This window comes from Ptychodera flava, chromosome 12, assembly GCF_041260155.1.
Source record: "Ptychodera flava strain L36383 chromosome 12, AS_Pfla_20210202, whole genome shotgun sequence".
In the NCBI taxonomy this organism is placed as follows: domain Eukaryota; kingdom Metazoa; phylum Hemichordata; class Enteropneusta; family Ptychoderidae; genus Ptychodera; species Ptychodera flava.
The window spans coordinates 27071990-27089445 of NC_091939.1; the positions used below are offsets into that span (position 1 = coordinate 27071990).

The following is a 17456-nucleotide window of genomic DNA, read 5'->3' on the forward strand; positions in this document are numbered from 1 at the left end:
ATCGTAAATACATCAACGATCGTCGATTACAGCTCTTAGTTTCGAAATCTGACACATCTTTCCAGAAACGATCACTTGTGTATTGAAAATCCCTGTCCATCAAATGAATGAGCGAACCAAATCGTGAATCTCCAGGTGTGTATTTAATTCTAACCCACATTTGTTCTGTAAACAGGTATAAATAATGCTTGGGTCCTTTATGAATGAGTCACTCATGCTAAGAAGGTGACCATAGTAGAATCTGTTACGTCCATGCAATTACGAAACGATGTAGCGTCACAGAAAATATTTGAATAAAATATAATTTTTAGTGTATTGTTTATGCCGCGTAAAATTGCTATATTCTTTCATGTCGAACAAGTGCCAAACCCACGTTTGAGCGAATTTGTGAGAATCAGATCATTAAAATGGTGCAAACCAACATAATGTTTTTCGGACTGTTAGAGTGCAGAGAAGAATCGAAAAGTTATAGCGTGTTTGCGCATGTTTTTTCATACTATCTTACTCTGCAACGTTACTTTAAGATTATACGTTATTAGACTTTCTGTCTGAAAACTATAAGCTGAGTGCAATTTCGGTCATATGAAACATCTTTCTCGAGATTGAGTGCTTTCTAGGACCACGCTCTATTCCCGTTAGTCCATAGCGAACGTTTTGTATGTAGTATTCCATTTCTTTCATGTGTACACCAAACGTGCTAAACGGTTTGAAGTAATTTGTGTACACAGCGATAAAGCGAATGTAACACTATATTAAACTGATCCGTGTTTGATTTGGCAGAAGATACCATTGAGAAAAAAAAGTGGTCAAGGATGAAATCTAGGATCAGCAGTATATGATAAAAATGCATGTTTCCAATGTAAGTAGAATAACTCATTAAATGGAGATATACATGTAAATGAAAAAAAGTACGTGGCAGAGCAGATTTATTTCTCTTTAAATTCTTCTGACCTTTGTCTAATGGTGTCTTGTTTAAGAGAGTGAGGATTCGCAATGGCATTATCGACATCTTCACTGCTTTTCTGGGCAGCGCTTTCTGTTGGTATGGAGAAGGGAGAAATAAATCAGCGAAGTAACGGTGTCTCCGTGAAATGATCGTAATTATTACTGACAGAAAACAAAGCGAAGGTACAAATACTTTTGACCATATGATATAAATATTTCATTCACATATATGAACACTGTACATGATCAAAATGGAGAAGAAATTTGCTGCACCTATATTTTCATTCTCAAAAATTGCATAAACATCAAAACTTAAAATTTTACATACTTTCCTCGTGTTCATTGTTGAATCCAGTGAGTTAGACAATTGCAGTTGTTATAATGCGTTTACAACACAACTGAATAAACTTAATCAAAGTCTTACCTACGCCATACCATAATTTTAGATCGGAGTACTGCACAGGTTTAGCACTTTTTTTGCAGATAACTGTAAGCTTCCCATTATCTTCTTTGACTGCGACACATCGATCATCCGTGTCTTCAGAACCTGGTAGAATTTCTCCGAGATGATGTCTGGAACAGTCACACTTAATGCATACCTGATATGTCAAGTTTGGGGTGTATGTGTCAATGATGTACTTCAATTCCTTCTCAACCACACTTCTGACAATCCTAAGTTTCTCAGGCTTGAACTCTGCTGTACCCTGTGATTCTGGCATAATAAGCGCATTCAGCTCAATATCGGATCCGACCTTGCACATGGTAACGTGGAAATCATCATCGTGGATGAATATGCGGGCTCTGTGTTTTCGAAGGACAATTTCCTCATTAGGCCATTGCTTCAAACAGCGAACTATCAATCGATAGAATACTCCATCGGGCAGGAAATTACCATGGCAATGGAAATAAATTGGGGCGCTATGCTGGCTGTTATCCGGGAATATGATGCCATTTTTCCCATCAGCATCTTTCTGTAGGAGGCTTGGTAAGTAGTACAACGGGTTTTTGGTCGTCAGGCTGTGGCATTCTGAAAAGAATGTCATAAATTTCCGTGAGATGCAGAAGAATGACCTTGTCTTGGGGTCGATCATGACGTTTAAGGAGATAATCCAGTAATTCTTCATGTAATCTACCTTCTTTACGTAGCTCTTGAATCAAATAACGAACTTTTGCGGGTACCCTCTGAAATTGCTCTTCATACAACACCGACTGAGTGATCAATATCTTAAAAAGATTGACCAACCATACCACATCCAAGATTATGATGTTTTCCAGTTCAGGTATTGTTTTGAAGTGAAGTATTTCTCCGACGCTATGATAAAATGCTAGAGCTTCATTTATGTCATCTTCCTCCATTTCTAACTTCTTTCCGATCTCCTTCGCTTCTTCCAAATTTATCTTCTCCCTTTGCAGCTGCCTCATTGACAATTCCAGACGTATCCACTTCACTGGCACCTTTCCAAGGAAGAAGTACTCCATTGCATAGTCCTGTACAATTTTTCGAAGATTTTCAATATCCTGATCAGAAGTGTTGTCATCTTCTCCTCTTGATTTGTTATCAATGGCAATCATACCAACAAGGTGATCATTAACTGCCTTTGTGGCGTGTCTTCTTATGTACTCATCGATTTCTTTAAGGCGTTTCTTCGCTTCTATTTCGACGTCTACGTCTTGAGCACCGGGGCGACTATTACTCTGAATCGAAAACATATAAAATGATAAAGATTACTTTGCAGGCCGTGACTTTGGCAGTTTCCTTCCAATTATGAGTGACATTAGTGCTAAAATACACCAAAGGCCAGCTGTTGACGAAACGATAACGAGAAATAATTATGAAACTGTTAATCAATTTCTTGTTTAAAGCCCTTATGCATACATTATGTTGGATTTGATATGAAGTAGAACATCAGGCTTGTATGAACACGACACCATGTAGCATGCAAATAGTATTGTCTCATGACATGTGAACTTATTTAACAGACCCAGCAAATCTACTAGTAATTAGTGCAGCTGTTTTACATTTATCGATCAATCTCACTGTAAGGCATTAAACACTAGCAAACATATCTTCCCCTTTATGCAGGACACGACTACCGTATTCGTCAGTTGCATTAATTTTGCTTTTAAATTTGCTTGACGTAATGTACATTACTTTAAATTTGACTCTTTCCGTCACCAACAATTGTCCATTAATTTGAGAAACACCAAGAGTAACCATGTATTTCTAGTAAAAATATTTTTTTTCGTATTAGTATTCAAATGTCGGCAGCAGTTGCATTTGAGCCAAGTACGACAGCAAATTCGGAATGTAAACCATACCTCCCTAAGCAAGTCTTTCTTCGTTCCTATGAGAATGACTGGTGGCGCAGGTGTGTTCTTAACACTTCCGTCTGAAGATTCAATTCTTATGTTAGATCCAGGAATGGCATGGGTATGTATGGAGTTCATCCAAAACGACAGGAAATCTGAAGCAAAATAAATTGATATATAAGCCCAATATCACTCCACAAAGGCCAGGAATCTCTACTGTTCAAATATGTCAATTGCAAGATAAGCTTGTAGGATGCGAGTTTCGCTGGCTTTGGCTATTGACAAGGTGACACCGACGGCCATGTCCTTTATCGGCTCGCGTCGGTGATGGCGTATTTCGCCATCGATAGAACAAAGAATATAAGGGTTGACGAAGAAATAAAAAAAGGAGTAGAGACAGTAATATCCTATGGGTACTGTCGACTGAAGAAAATGTTTGTATTCATATCATGTAACCTCATATTTTCACATGTTCTCTCAACATGCAGAAAACGAAACTTTCTTCATGAGAACTCAAAGAAACATGCAGACGGCAAACATATCATTAACAGAAAAGTTTAATACAGTGTGTGCACATGATTCAATAAATATTATTATGAAAATGTAGTTTTCATTCCCTTTTTCCATTTCTGTCTGTATGGCCTCTGATGAGATCGTCCGTGTACGTCCGAAACGTTAGGAAAATGAACATCTATTGTATAGCAGCAGATGGATCCTGTCAACTATTTTTCACACCTCAAATATTATTATACGATCATATGCTGTTAAAAGTTTGCGTAAGGGTAGGTTTTGCTGAAATAACAAACGACTTGAAAGCAAATGAGAGAAAGCTTGCTATCTTAGCATGGTGACTTAGGAATAGCAGAAATTATAATTATAGCGTGGAGGCAAGTGACATATGGTCTGCAGAACAGGACGTAAATAGCGGCATACCCTTATAATTATCACAATCTTGAAAAAGTTTTCTACGTTGCTAGTCAATAATTCATGTCTCACCACAGGTGGACTAGACGTTATTAATATTATTGAGTTTTTCTCACTTTTTTCTCTATTAGTTCCTCTCCTGCTCTTCATTCTCTGACTGATCGAGTAAGTAATATAAATGATTGTATAACCTAATGTACCCTCCTTACTCTTTATTTTATTTCACACCCCATCACACGGACGTTTATCTCTCATATACACATCTTATAATTAATTAGTCACACAACTAATTATGCTAATCTGAGGATATATCAGGAATTTTATGGGTTGGTCAACCTCGCGACAGATAGAGATGAAAGGAAAAGGAAAAGGTATGAAGATCCTGGGAAACGTATCCAGAGACGTCCGTAAACCTAGTGGACTCTTATATATTCATGATATGCGTAAACAAACACTGCTCATTATTAAAAAAACGGGAAAATGGATAAGAAGGAACGCTAGAAACGCTCATGGTTGTCGTTGCCAAGCGCCAAATTTAAACATGATAAAAGCAGACATGGCCTTGCTCGATGTAAAGTGCCACTCAGAATGTATCGACCGACAAAGCAGAAAAAGATCGCCGGAGGGGCCCTTTTATTACGTGTAAGTTAATTGCAATTTTTCAACAAAATTATATAGATATTTATTACACCTCACATATTATCCAGGTACTGTGATTGGCTGAGCCTCACACACGTGATACAGAACAAAAAGTGATAGAACATGGCTAAGGTGATATAGCCCTGTCGCGTGCACTGATATAGTCTGCTACCACGTTCTGGAGTACCGAGCATCATTTCTGGGGTTACCACATCATCGCCTACATTTGCTTGGTATTTTCTGTAAAGCAATGGCTTTTGAAAAGGTACAAGAAATTAGCTCGACCTGAAGTACACGACGACGTTTAGTACATTAAACGAGAAAAGCTTTAACAACACTGTCTTCGTTTTTAGACGTTAATTTAAGTTGACCTTCAACTTCATGTAGCATTGCGATCGAGCAACAAATAGAACGTTTCACTGTGGCGAGTCTCGATCGACACTTGACTGCATTCTAAGCAAAGTTTCGAAAACAAAAGTGTTTGTTCGGTGTAATAAAATTAATAACACACGCTAGCACGGGCAAGATCACGATTTGTTGCCTGCCCTCGGGCTGGTGCTCATGACGGTAATATTGATGATACCCTCGCCTTCGGCTAGGGCATCATCAATATACAATCATTAGCTAACCCTTTGGCGGGCAACAAATTGTGATCTTGCCCTTGCTGATGTGTGTTATTATCAAAATGTTTCAAGTCGTCATTTCGGGGAGTATATATGCCCCGTGTAATTTACAAACCGAGTCGTGATTCAAGGCACAAGGGTGATACATTAGTACCAGCGCGAACTGGAGAATTTTTGCCACCACTGTCAATTTTTTAAACCAGTCACCGTCATTTCTCCGCATTCGCTATTATCTCCATGTCTGCCGGTAACATATCATTATTAGAGAGGTTTAGCTACGCGTAATTACGTCCCATCAGTACGCGTAGCAAATTTGTCACTTGATAACCAGACGTCGCGTACGTGTAGAATAGACGTTCGGAACGGCAAACAAAACCTCTACATGTAGTCATAATTACGTGTAGTATTTTGTGGATATTCTTGATGATTTCCGCAAATTTAATCAGGAAACCTTGTCAGTATCATTGCAACTGGCAAACGTCTTTGATATCATAATATTTCGTAGAGTTTGCACCAGTACAAGAAGCACTTGCTATATGATTTCCTGACATGAACGAAATGTTTTAGTCTCATTCCACGTTTTATCTGACGCCGTCACAAAGATTTCTCTAATCCACCACATAAATAATTAGAAAATCGGCCGATTTTATTCGAGGATACGAGCTAGAATAGTCCTTGCGTAGAGAAATTAATGTTCCTTAAAACTTACACGAATTTCACATGTTTCTGAGAAAAATGCAGCAAAATTATCGCAAACGCACAATTAAAATGAATGGCAGACAAAACCTTGGCAACACGACGCGATTATAGATCGAGAGAACCACGCTTCACCACACGAACTTTGACCCAATCAAAATCAGACTGGTCCCTGGGAAATATTTTACAGATTTCCTCACATATAAACAACTTAAACGTCATAGTATCACCTTCCGACTTCCTTCTTTATGGACGTCCTCATGCATGAGCTGCACGCATGGCACTGCAGGGTTTGCACTGTTCGCGACCATTTAAACGTTTGAAAGTAGAGTAGCTGGCTCTCCTCTGCCATCGAAATACATTGGCTGTCAGTAAATTTTGGATAAATGGTCATGACTGACCCCAATTTGGTAATTTCTGGACACATTTCAGGAGAGCTTCTTAACTTCTCCTTTTAGTTATCTTTTCGCAACGTTGACCAACCATAAAATCCCTGATCAGCCCACGGTTTAGCATAATTAGTTGTGTTGACTAATTAATTTCAAGCTGTATATATGTGAGATTAACGTCTTTGTAATGAGGTGTAAAGTAAATAAAGAGTCAAGAGGCTAGGGCTACGCTTATATAATCATTTATTTTATTTACTCCGATCAGTCAGAGCATGAAGAATGGAGAGGAACTGATAGAGAAAATATTCAGAAAAACGCAAAAATTTAATAAGGTCTGGTCTGCTTGTGGTCTTACATGCAAAGTTGATGCTGGTTATTCCCCGCGTTAATAAAAGATGAGTTTTGCTCTAATTGTGTGCAACAGTACATTTACCCGACACTTAACGTGATGCAAACATATCCATTAGGCGAACCTCGTGCATTTGAACAACGCTTTAAGCTTGCATCACCATCAAATGCCAATACATTCAAATAAAGAGCTATCTAACGTTTATTAACCAAAGCACCACCAGGTATAAAGCAATACAATGATCCGATAAAATCGCGGCAATTGTTATTACTGACAAGGTTTTCTACACATATTAGTACACATTTTTGAAAATTTAAAGATAAATTTCTCATGAATTGGTCAATTATGACAAAATGACTCACCCTTAACAGTCCAATCATCTTCAATAACGGTGGACATTATATCATCAAGGGACTTTGTGAGGTCCGTTACAAGGACAAAAATAACTCGATTGCCTAGAAATACCTGTGAATAGAAGCCATCAAAAGATGAGTAGAATATCCAAAAAGTGCGGTGTAAACAGGAACAAAAACAGAGACACATGATTTGGATGATTTGGAGTGGATGGCAGATATAGACGTAGAAGCATTGACTAGAGAAAAAACTAATTCCAATAATATTTTTAACAGGTTTCTCCTCTAATTTTAAATCTGAAATGAGCACTATACCATACAATGAACTGTAAATGCACTTGGCCAGGTCTTGTTTGCAAAATAAGTTGTTCGAATGTCAGAAAGTAAAAATCTTTACAGCCGAAGCGATATGCGTTACAAAGTCAAACAACGTAAATAAAATACCGACATCAACGTTTCTATCAGCACATAGTGAACAAAAAGCATAACTATATCACTGATTTTTTGTTTTGAAATGATTAGGTTTAATACAGTCTGATTAAAATAAACATGACACTGCGAATTCCGTCTTTGCTGTTCTTTGCTGCTCGAGTTAACTGTTGGTCGCCGCTATACATCTCGCACTTTACAAGGGCAAATAAAGTTGTATCTTAATACACCCAAAATTACTCATCACCTAGGAAACATGCAATCGATTTCCTGAGTATTTTGACTTTACATGCAATATTGATACGCTCTGCACCTTCTTTACAAATCAGACACAAGGATTAATTAACATGGTATACATTTACTTGCCAATCAAAAGAAGTCAGGCGTCGGTCGGCAGGGAAATTACAATATGCTCAGTTGTGTGACGTCTCTTTCATCAAAATAATATTACTATTGGCGACATGACCCTTTAATCTTCGCATGCATTTCATTCCGAATAACCCATCACTGCCCAATTGTTCTCATGCTCATGAGTAAACCACAACACTGTTATTCAAATTAAAAACGTAAACCTAACACATTAATGACTGTAATTAATAAATTTTACAAAAATGTCTTGGGTCGTCTAATCTAAATATCGCCTTTGAAAACTCGAGCTTCGGATGAAACAACAACCAAAACATTACTCTCTTTCTTCAATGTCTGCAGTTGGAGCGGGCACGAGTGCATATATATCACTACTTTTCTCTTCCGAATGAGTATTACGATGATCTCTCTTGCGATCCAAGGAATCCCATACAGTGATGCCCCAATTGATAAATTTTCAAGTATTTCTTAATGCAAGTGAATGTTGAATTCCAGCTAATTTGTATACGCTCACTGGTTCAGCAAAACATGACAGTTCTTGCTTTTCTGTAAGTTTAAAATATACCTGGGAATGTCAAATTTGGAAACATAGCACTCAACGTCACAGTCATATTCGTCTTCTGAAATGTCAGAGAAGCTAGAACATCACGTCCATCCATTACAAGAATTTTCACACAAATGAAATGGAGAACTATCCATGTGCATAGATAATTAATACCACCAGATCACAAGTGTGAATGTTTTAATGGGCCAATTCAAATGAAAGCATTACAACTAAACCATACGTAAATTGGTATTGATCACCATTTAACATTTTGTCATTTCCTGGGATTAGTCAGTAAGATCAATTTGATATTAGACTTTACTATATTCGTGGTATAAATTGATGTGGGTTTATAATGGAAATACCTTTTGGTCAGAAGCGTATAACTATCACCCGGCCAACGGCGCTTTAGACGAAATGTGCGCAGTTTCCATGGTATTTCCTACACTTACCCAGGGCAGTATAAAAAAACATGTTCATCCACTAAAAAAATGCAATGACATACCTACAACAGTAGTTCTCATTGTAGGCTTCCAAAAAACAACAAGTTTACGACCTTGGTTAGCACGAAATGAACCCTTCGACATTACGCAGCCGAGCTGATACTGGCCATGACTTTAGTATGGCAATTGCTACTGCCACGCCCGGTAATACCCAGGAAGGTGCGTACTGGTAGTAGACTTCTAAACATTAGACTCCACAGTTAGTGCCAAATACTAGGTGGCATAGGTTGAAGTAGATATCCGACAGCTTGTTTTATGTCGATAATATAATCTATCCTCCAAGTAAAAGTTTATCATCGAAATGGTGACGGAAATACAGATGCCTGGCATGCAGTTTTACTTTTATTCAATATAGGAGCATGTCTGTCGTCTGCCACTTCCGACACTTCTTTTGGACTCAACTTAAAGGAAGACAATATTGTCGATTTATTCCATTATTATCCGATAAAAAAGCTGGGCCTTTGAACCTGCCACTTTCTACTAGACTCTAAATTAAGAAAACCTACGATATTATGTACGAGGCGAAGCGGAGTACATTAAGGAGTGCAAGGTTTGCTTGGGTCCATTATGAGCCGGGAGAGGGTACATTATTGCTATTATTTTATAGTTTTGGCAAGGCCAGCGAATTTGTAGATGTATAAAACGAATAAAAAAGGAAATTTAAACTTAGTTTGAAGCCAGTGAGCGTCGTCCGCCACTATCGGCCCTGAACCTGTATACTGTATACATTTTCACGCACTCCACACTGCACTGAAGACGCACGTTCAACACAAAAAATGACCAGAACTTTCACGGAACGATTTGGAAACAAAAGAACGAAGTTTTTTTCGAAGAAATAAAAGGAATTGCATCCGTACCGTCCATATCGAGCTTAAAATACCAAATTTCAATATCTTGCCATTCAAAAAACTGAAACATGGTGAAATACCAGGCATAAACAAAACGGAATGCTCATGCATCGATATCAGCGAACTGCATTGTATCAGCTGATCGGTACGATCAGTATTATGTAGCTAGTAGTACAGCATTCAATCGCAAACGATATCAACTTTGTTCAAAAATGTTATTCAAATAATTCTGTCAATAAATTAAGCCTCCGATGGCTTCTTGAGATGAGCTATTGTGTTTTGGCGAACGGGAAAACATGATGTAAATGGGTGCTTGAAAAGTACGGTTGACAATCATACTGGAGGGTCTTTGTCGGGAATTGTGTAGTCGAAACCGATGATGAAAGTTGTCGCCAATAACAGTCCGTTCATCAAAACTAGGTAATCGAGATGTTAGATCAGTGGAGAGCCCACGAGCCTTGGTCGTGGCTGACCTTGGACCATGATGTTGAAATGATGGCTCGGGAGTCATTTCCATAGACGCTTCCGGTTAAAGGGAAACCTAAGTCGAGCTAATATTATTATTATTATCATTATTAATCTTCATTAAAATCGATAACTCCATAGCTGAAACAACTCTTTTCATGGAGGTCGAATAGACAAAAGAAAATCACAGCACCAACTTGAAAACACAAAAAACACAGAAGGACAAATGTAAAAAACTACGAAGAGGCATCAGACAAGTAAATGAATACAGAAAGTTGTTACAAGATTTCTTTAGTTGAAACTAGTCAGTGACTCAGAGTCCCTGATTGATTGGGGGAGATTGTTATATTCATCAACACCCGCAACAAGACAAGTGTTTTGATAAAGAAGTGTACGTGCTTTGGGAACTTTAAGGAGGTTCTGATTGGAAGAACGAAGTGATCTGGAAGGGATATAATTATTGAACATACTGGTTATGTAGTCAGAGGTTAGATTGTGAGTTGCTCTGTAAATTTGGGCCCTGCGGTTACAACGGAGTTTCAAGTTAATGGCTGCCAATGAAGCTGAGTATACATTTGATAAGTGGAAAAAGGCGGAAGAGTGTCAGAATAAGTCTCATTGTACCATATATCCCTTCTGAAATTATCCTTGAATAAAAGGCAGCTCAAATTTGCCACAAATTTGGCACGCGCCAACGACTACTGCGCGACGAAAGGAGAAGTTAAAGTAGAAGACATTATAAAATAAGATTCGGGAATCCCATGGGCGCGAAAGGGCTCATCGGAGGAGCGTGCGTGACCTCATCGGGGATACACGAACGTGTTTGACAGCTTACCGTAGCATTGGAGATACTTTAGTAATGCAGTTCTGCACGTTACAACTTTTTAATGCTCAGTAGTATTAAAAATGATTAACTATTGTGCAGTTGGGTGCAAAAATGACTCAAGGAAGAGCAAAAACGGTGTTAGTTTTTACCGTTTTCCAGCAGTACAGCTTTTTCGAAGACAGTGTCTAAAGAAAGTCGGGCGAGGTAATAGGGTCTCAAATGTTAAAAACTGTCAAAGATACAAAGTTATACTCTGCACCTTTCAATGATGATTGCTTTATAAGGGATCTCGGGACTCTAATATCGATACAAGACGATACTACTCAATGTGGTTCGTATCTTGACAGTGCTGGACTGCCTACTATCGCTAGTTTAGCCAGATAAAGATTGGGTATTTCGTGACCCTAATATCCGAAGACGAAACCACACAAAGCGTCTCTTATCTCGACAGCCCGATACATACCAGATAAATTTGGGCAATTTCAGGACCCTACCTGGTAATATTGATACTAGAAGTAATAGAATGACTTCTTGCCCATTGTGTCTCGGCACGCCAGGTCTGAGAAATCGCTGATATTTACCCGATAACTACCGGCAATTGCGGGACTCTAATAACTTCCTCAGTTCTATCCCAACTTCGAAAAATAGACGATACTATAAATTTGTCAAATCGCGGATAAATATTTTGCGATTGATATCGGAGATTTCGCAACCTTAAAGATCTGGCCAAGGTCGACTTACAAGGTAACATATACAATCAGTCAACCATTCTGTTTCATTCACAAACCAAAAATTAATTTTTAGCGACTGATGAAGAAAACTCTGTTTTAGAAACGTAGCATTGAAGGATCGCGGGGTAACTTAGTGTCTCCAATCCAGTTCGGGGTTTGTACAAGTACAGTGATTCCCTCCACGACGGTCCCTCGAGACCGTGCCTCCACGGAATCATACACAAAACGCAAACAGCCAAGATATGAACGATGTGCGGAGATGCTTTCCCATTATTACATATCTTGGTTCAAATTGGTAAGGTTTGATTTCAGTCGAGGAAAAGTATACTCGATGTCAGAAATATCACCGTCCGAACTCTCCATAGTCGTCTTACGAACGCTGAACTGTTCACAGTACTCCTCCAGCTGCAAAATCCAATCGTCTGTATCACCGATGACGTCATGCACGCTTCTCCCATGAGCCCCTCTCGCGCTCATTTTCATAATTGTCGTCTCCTTCAACTTATCTTTTCGTCGCGCCGTAGTCGTCAGCGAGTGCAATTATGTTGCAAATTTGAGCTGCATTTTATTCAAGGGTTTTATCAGAAGGGATAAATGATGAAACTCGATGGACTTAGGTTTGATGACAGCTGCAGTTGTTAGCCCGGTGATGACTGGTTCGAGCAGCTTTTCACGCTTACCTAGTTTTCGTGGCCAGTAACGTACACAATGCGCCGTGTATCAAAGCCAGCATCATTTAGGGGTTTTCAAGCGTACTTAGTTCTGCTTTACGTCCATGGTTTCACCTGTACATCAACGAAGCATGCCATGTTGTAAACAACGTAGCACTGCACTGTGCACAGTGCGCTGCAGTGTGTCGGAAGCGGGCACAGCTGAGCGCGAGCCAGTCAGAGCAGACGACAAGTGCATGTGGGAGGACTCAAAATAATTGATAAATCGTGCAGTAAGGCATTATTATCGACATTGTTCACCATTATCAAGATTTATCGCTGTATATGTTATGTGGCTTTCCTTATAATTTCCTCCTTTTTAAATGTCCAGTCCTTCTTCGTTTGCAACGAAAAGGTTGTATTGTGATACTCGCTGTGGGATCACAATGCTGAATAATCGGATACATTGTCAGTGGGGGTATGATGTTACAAAATACACTGGTAGTGACAGAGCTATATTAAAATATCTGATAAAGTCTATTTATCATCGTAATACCGCTACCAAGTAACTAACATCTTGGTGACTGGGAATATGATGTGTGAAGAGAAACAAATTCCACTTGACAGAAAGTCGGACGAGATGTCGATTGTCGACGAAATCCACACCTTTCAAACTTTACAGCGCGCCGACCAGTACTATGTTATGAAGGGAAATTATTGTCGTTCTTCGAATGCTATGGCATTTAGAGTCTTCTGTGTTGTTTTTCTGCAGATCTTACACATAAAGATATTGACTTTATTTTCTTTGTCGAACATTGTGCAGCTCTAAGATGCCCAATGTATGGCCAGGTTTGACGTCTGTAATCTAACTATTCGACCAGTTCAGCAGTCGACAGTCATATCGCGTACTGCTAAGAATAATACTGCTGAGAATAGCCAAAGCTTTCATGACTCGGAATTTCATTCGACATGTCTTCAATTTATATCATTATTGCTGTCATACGTTTTGCAGGAATGATACAAGTATTATGAGAACAATCACATGATTACGGTTTCAATAACAACAGATGCATTGGAACAGAGACAGATTCGTCACCACCAGGCCAGTGACTAGAAATAAACCAAAAATGCCAGGACTCAAACCACAGCAGATTACAGAAACTGATACAGAGCAAACTGATTTGGAAATACACGATCACATAAAAGGAACGTAAAGGCGAACAAAAAACCCAAGAAACACGATAAGCAAGGATGATCATGGCTCAACAGAAAAACCAACCAACTGATATACTCAATATTGTGCAAAACATGGTTAAGTGGTAGTAAAAATAAAGCTAAGATAATGCCTTTTTCTTTCAAAAATCGAAAACCCCATTTAGTGTTTCAAATTGCAAGCATGATGCACACAATTGTACAGCACTGCGGTCACTATTAATGAGCAGCGCATCCGCTGCCACTTGTTGCGACTCGTTATCACAACCAAAAATTTCCGTTTGGTCGACTGTACTGGCCTACGTGTGTGATAAGAAAGATTCGATGTGCAGTAGATTAGTTGGAGATACAAACCTGGTGGGTTATGTAGTAGACACTTTGTCCTGCAAAGTCCCACAGACTGAAATAAATGTCAGGTTTATCAACATCATCAGCTTCATGGAAGCGCCGGAACAGTCTTCTGTTAGCTTCTGTCAATCGCCGATCCAGACGTCCTTTCACGTCTTCCATCTTTTCCCCTTTTAGCTTTAGTGCATCTATTACGTTCGCAACTTTTGCTGGGACCAATTCTGATTTTTCCTTGAATACATCCACTTTCATTTGTCATTCCAAGAATTAAGACATCTTCAAGTATCTCCTGTGTTTCCTTGATGGACTTTTTACCTTGGTATTTGGTGTTGAACTCTTATTGACAAAAATGAAAAAAAATTACATAGGGCAAAGCTTGTAAGGTGTATGAAATGAAGATGTGCGATTAATGTGGACAATACTTCAGATGAAAATTGCTGGACTTGTAAGCTAAAACCAATCGTAGTTTCTACGCTGATGATACACTCGTCAGTATAGAGAAGATTGTGATTGAATGGCTAGTCATGTGATGCACGAAAAGTAATGTAGAGGTTTTGAATGCATGCAGGCATGCATACATGGAAACGTACATTGTAACAATTCCTTGTGACAATTATTCTAGTTGCATTAAGCATGAATTTGTGCTCCATCTTTTACATCTCTGACTTTCATTTGCTATGATGCTTCAAAATCAATGTCCTGAAACAGAATCTTTGTGCAGGGTATTTTGGTGATCAGTTTTCAAGCGATAAATCTGCTAACTACACCTGAGCTTGGCTGAAGTAATGACTCGTATAAAATGCCGCGTATGGTGTTCGTACCAACAGAATCTATGCTCAATTAACTTTGTTATGGAAGCACACGGACAACGCTTACATTGTACATATTAATCAGACACGCATTCGTGAGATTTGATATGTACATGGAAGGAATCTACCTGACAAAAAGGATTAAAAGTTATTCTATTGTTTCAGCATGCATGCCAACATTTGCCTGGATTATGCAATGATACTTTTAGTTTATGCATAGGGGGACGCCTACGTGTCCGCCCCAGGGATGGGTAGGTGTTTCGTTGTATTGCTAATAAAGATTTATTCTACTAACCTTGGTGTTTTGTGTATTAACTTAGCAATGCCCTTGACAATCTTGCGTAAACCTTTTATCAACATGCTGTATCTATTATCTGATGAGTTTGAGTGCCTAATTGGCCAAAGTAAGCAGGGTAATTACTAATCTGTGGACGCTGTCACAGATTATCACCGGATTAAATTTGACAAAGTCAACAACGAACGTACCAGCAAGGTAAGACCAAAACAACAAAGGTTGGTAGAATATATCTTTATTAGCCATACAACGAAACACCTACCCACCCCTGGGGACGGACACGTAGGTGTCCCCTATGGTTTATGTATTGCAATGACTCACACACAGAGTGAATTGTTGATTAATTAAAGGTAGATATCAACTATTTGTATCATTGTATGAGTTATGAGGCTGCATTTCTATCAATATTGCCGCTCTGATTTTCATGGCAGCTACACTTAATTATGAAAACGATGCCATGCCCAGTTGCAAGTGGCAATTATACAGGCGTATTGTTGTACTTAATTTGCAGATACACACGGAACACAAATAACATAGAAGTAGGTTTGATTCTTAAATCCCACCGTTGTGTCAAAGCAGAAGTGAGCTTATTCTTGGATTCCCACTGTGCCCGACACACAAATGAGAAGCGCATTGTTGTGTGTTTTTATTCACACTATCTCTTTTCGAGATATGGAGATATATCAACAGTTAACTTTTACATGAACATTTATATCGCCGTCGGTACGATGGGCAAATCTAAATCGTCTTTTTGTGTAAAACATTTATAAGTTAACATGCATTGTTGGACATTGCTACGTAAAGGTTTATATCCTTCTTCTTCTCCCATACCTATGTATTATGTATTCATTTGTATATATATTTCACGTTTTGGAAAAAAAGGCCGGCGGCCAAGAATACTAAATAAATACTATATATAATTGATATCTGAATATCAACCAGATATTGACGATAATTATACACTGAACACAGGAGCATTTTCAGTTCATATCAGGTCTTTCATAGGTATACTGATACACACATCTTATTGAAACCACTTCTTACTAATACTGTTTGAATTAAATGCGGAGTTCTGAAATTGCTATGACATTTACTGAAACAAATTTTTCTCTTAAGTGTTGCAAAAATTGCAAAGGTTAAACGTACAACGCTTCTGTGGATTACGGTAAAGGGTAAATTAGCTTTGGCCAGGAATGACCAAAAGATATGTCAGAAAATCGAAGATATGTCCTATTTCAAATTTTCATGCGATAACTCTTAAGTAAACTCTGTTCATCGTAGACATTAATAATGACAGTTTCAGAATATCATCTGTGCATAATATTAAGATATCATTACCCTTAATTATCCATTCAGTAATATCGATGTTGTAAATATCAGCTCCATCGGTACTCTGGTGTCTTTCTTCAAAGGGCTCATTGAAAAGACTTCTTTTGGTTGATGTCTTTCCTGCACCAAATGCGCCCACTAGCATAACACGACCCCGGTAAATTTTTTTGAATGCACCTGGACTCTGCGCAGATTCTTGCAACCGTTTGTAAAAGTCCTGACGGTAAAAGTGACAACATAGTACGTACATTATAACCTTACTGAACACCCGTCCTTCTACACCATGTGGATTATATCACACCGGTATATCGAAAATAACTTAAAATAACTAAATTCGCATTAAGGCACAGATGGAACACATGCGAGCTCTCACTTAGAGAAAAACAAACCTTTTTTACGTGTCATATCAGAATATCTATATACAGTTATATAGCAATGAATGACCCAAAACAGGCATGTCTCGTGGGACGCTAGTTGCTGCGTGCGTTTATTTCTTAAATATAGAATTTATGTGAACAGTATTAATGGACCAATAATGTGAGCAAACCTCAAAAAATGGTTTGAGGAAATTACGCTGTGCTAAGTAAAACGCGTTTGTAAGACCGCTAACCATCTAATTTTCAATTATTTACCGACTATTAATTATGAGAGACAGTGTGAGAGAGACATACACAGAGAAAGAGAGACAGATAGACAGATAGACAGACAGAGAAAGAGACATAAGACATACAGAGAGAGGGAAAGTGAGATTTTAGTGAACATTGCATTTCCGGAAGTACACTTTTAAAATTATTAGGATTAAAATGTATTTCAACAGCAATTGATATTTACAAAAGGGAAATGATACCCGGAGGCTGGTTTGGATGATAACAA

At 38.5% G+C, this 17456-nt stretch overlaps 1 protein-coding gene across 1 annotated transcript; it reads right to left on the bottom strand.

Annotated features, from left to right (window-relative positions):
• Positions 1-1375: 1375 nt before the first annotated feature.
• On the bottom strand, positions 1376-16922 carry LOC139146223 (probable serine/threonine-protein kinase pats1). The gene is made up of 6 exons (XM_070717631.1): positions 16593-16922; positions 14157-14486; positions 7238-7340; positions 3265-3410; positions 2194-2640; positions 1376-1972 (listed from the first exon to the last, which is right to left on the bottom strand). The coding sequence occupies exons 2-6, from the start codon at positions 14400-14402 to the stop codon at positions 1958-1960; spliced, it is 957 nt and encodes a 318-aa protein (XP_070573732.1). The 5' UTR covers positions 14403-14486; positions 16593-16922; the 3' UTR covers positions 1376-1957.
• Between the last annotated feature and the right edge of the window lie 534 nt (positions 16923-17456).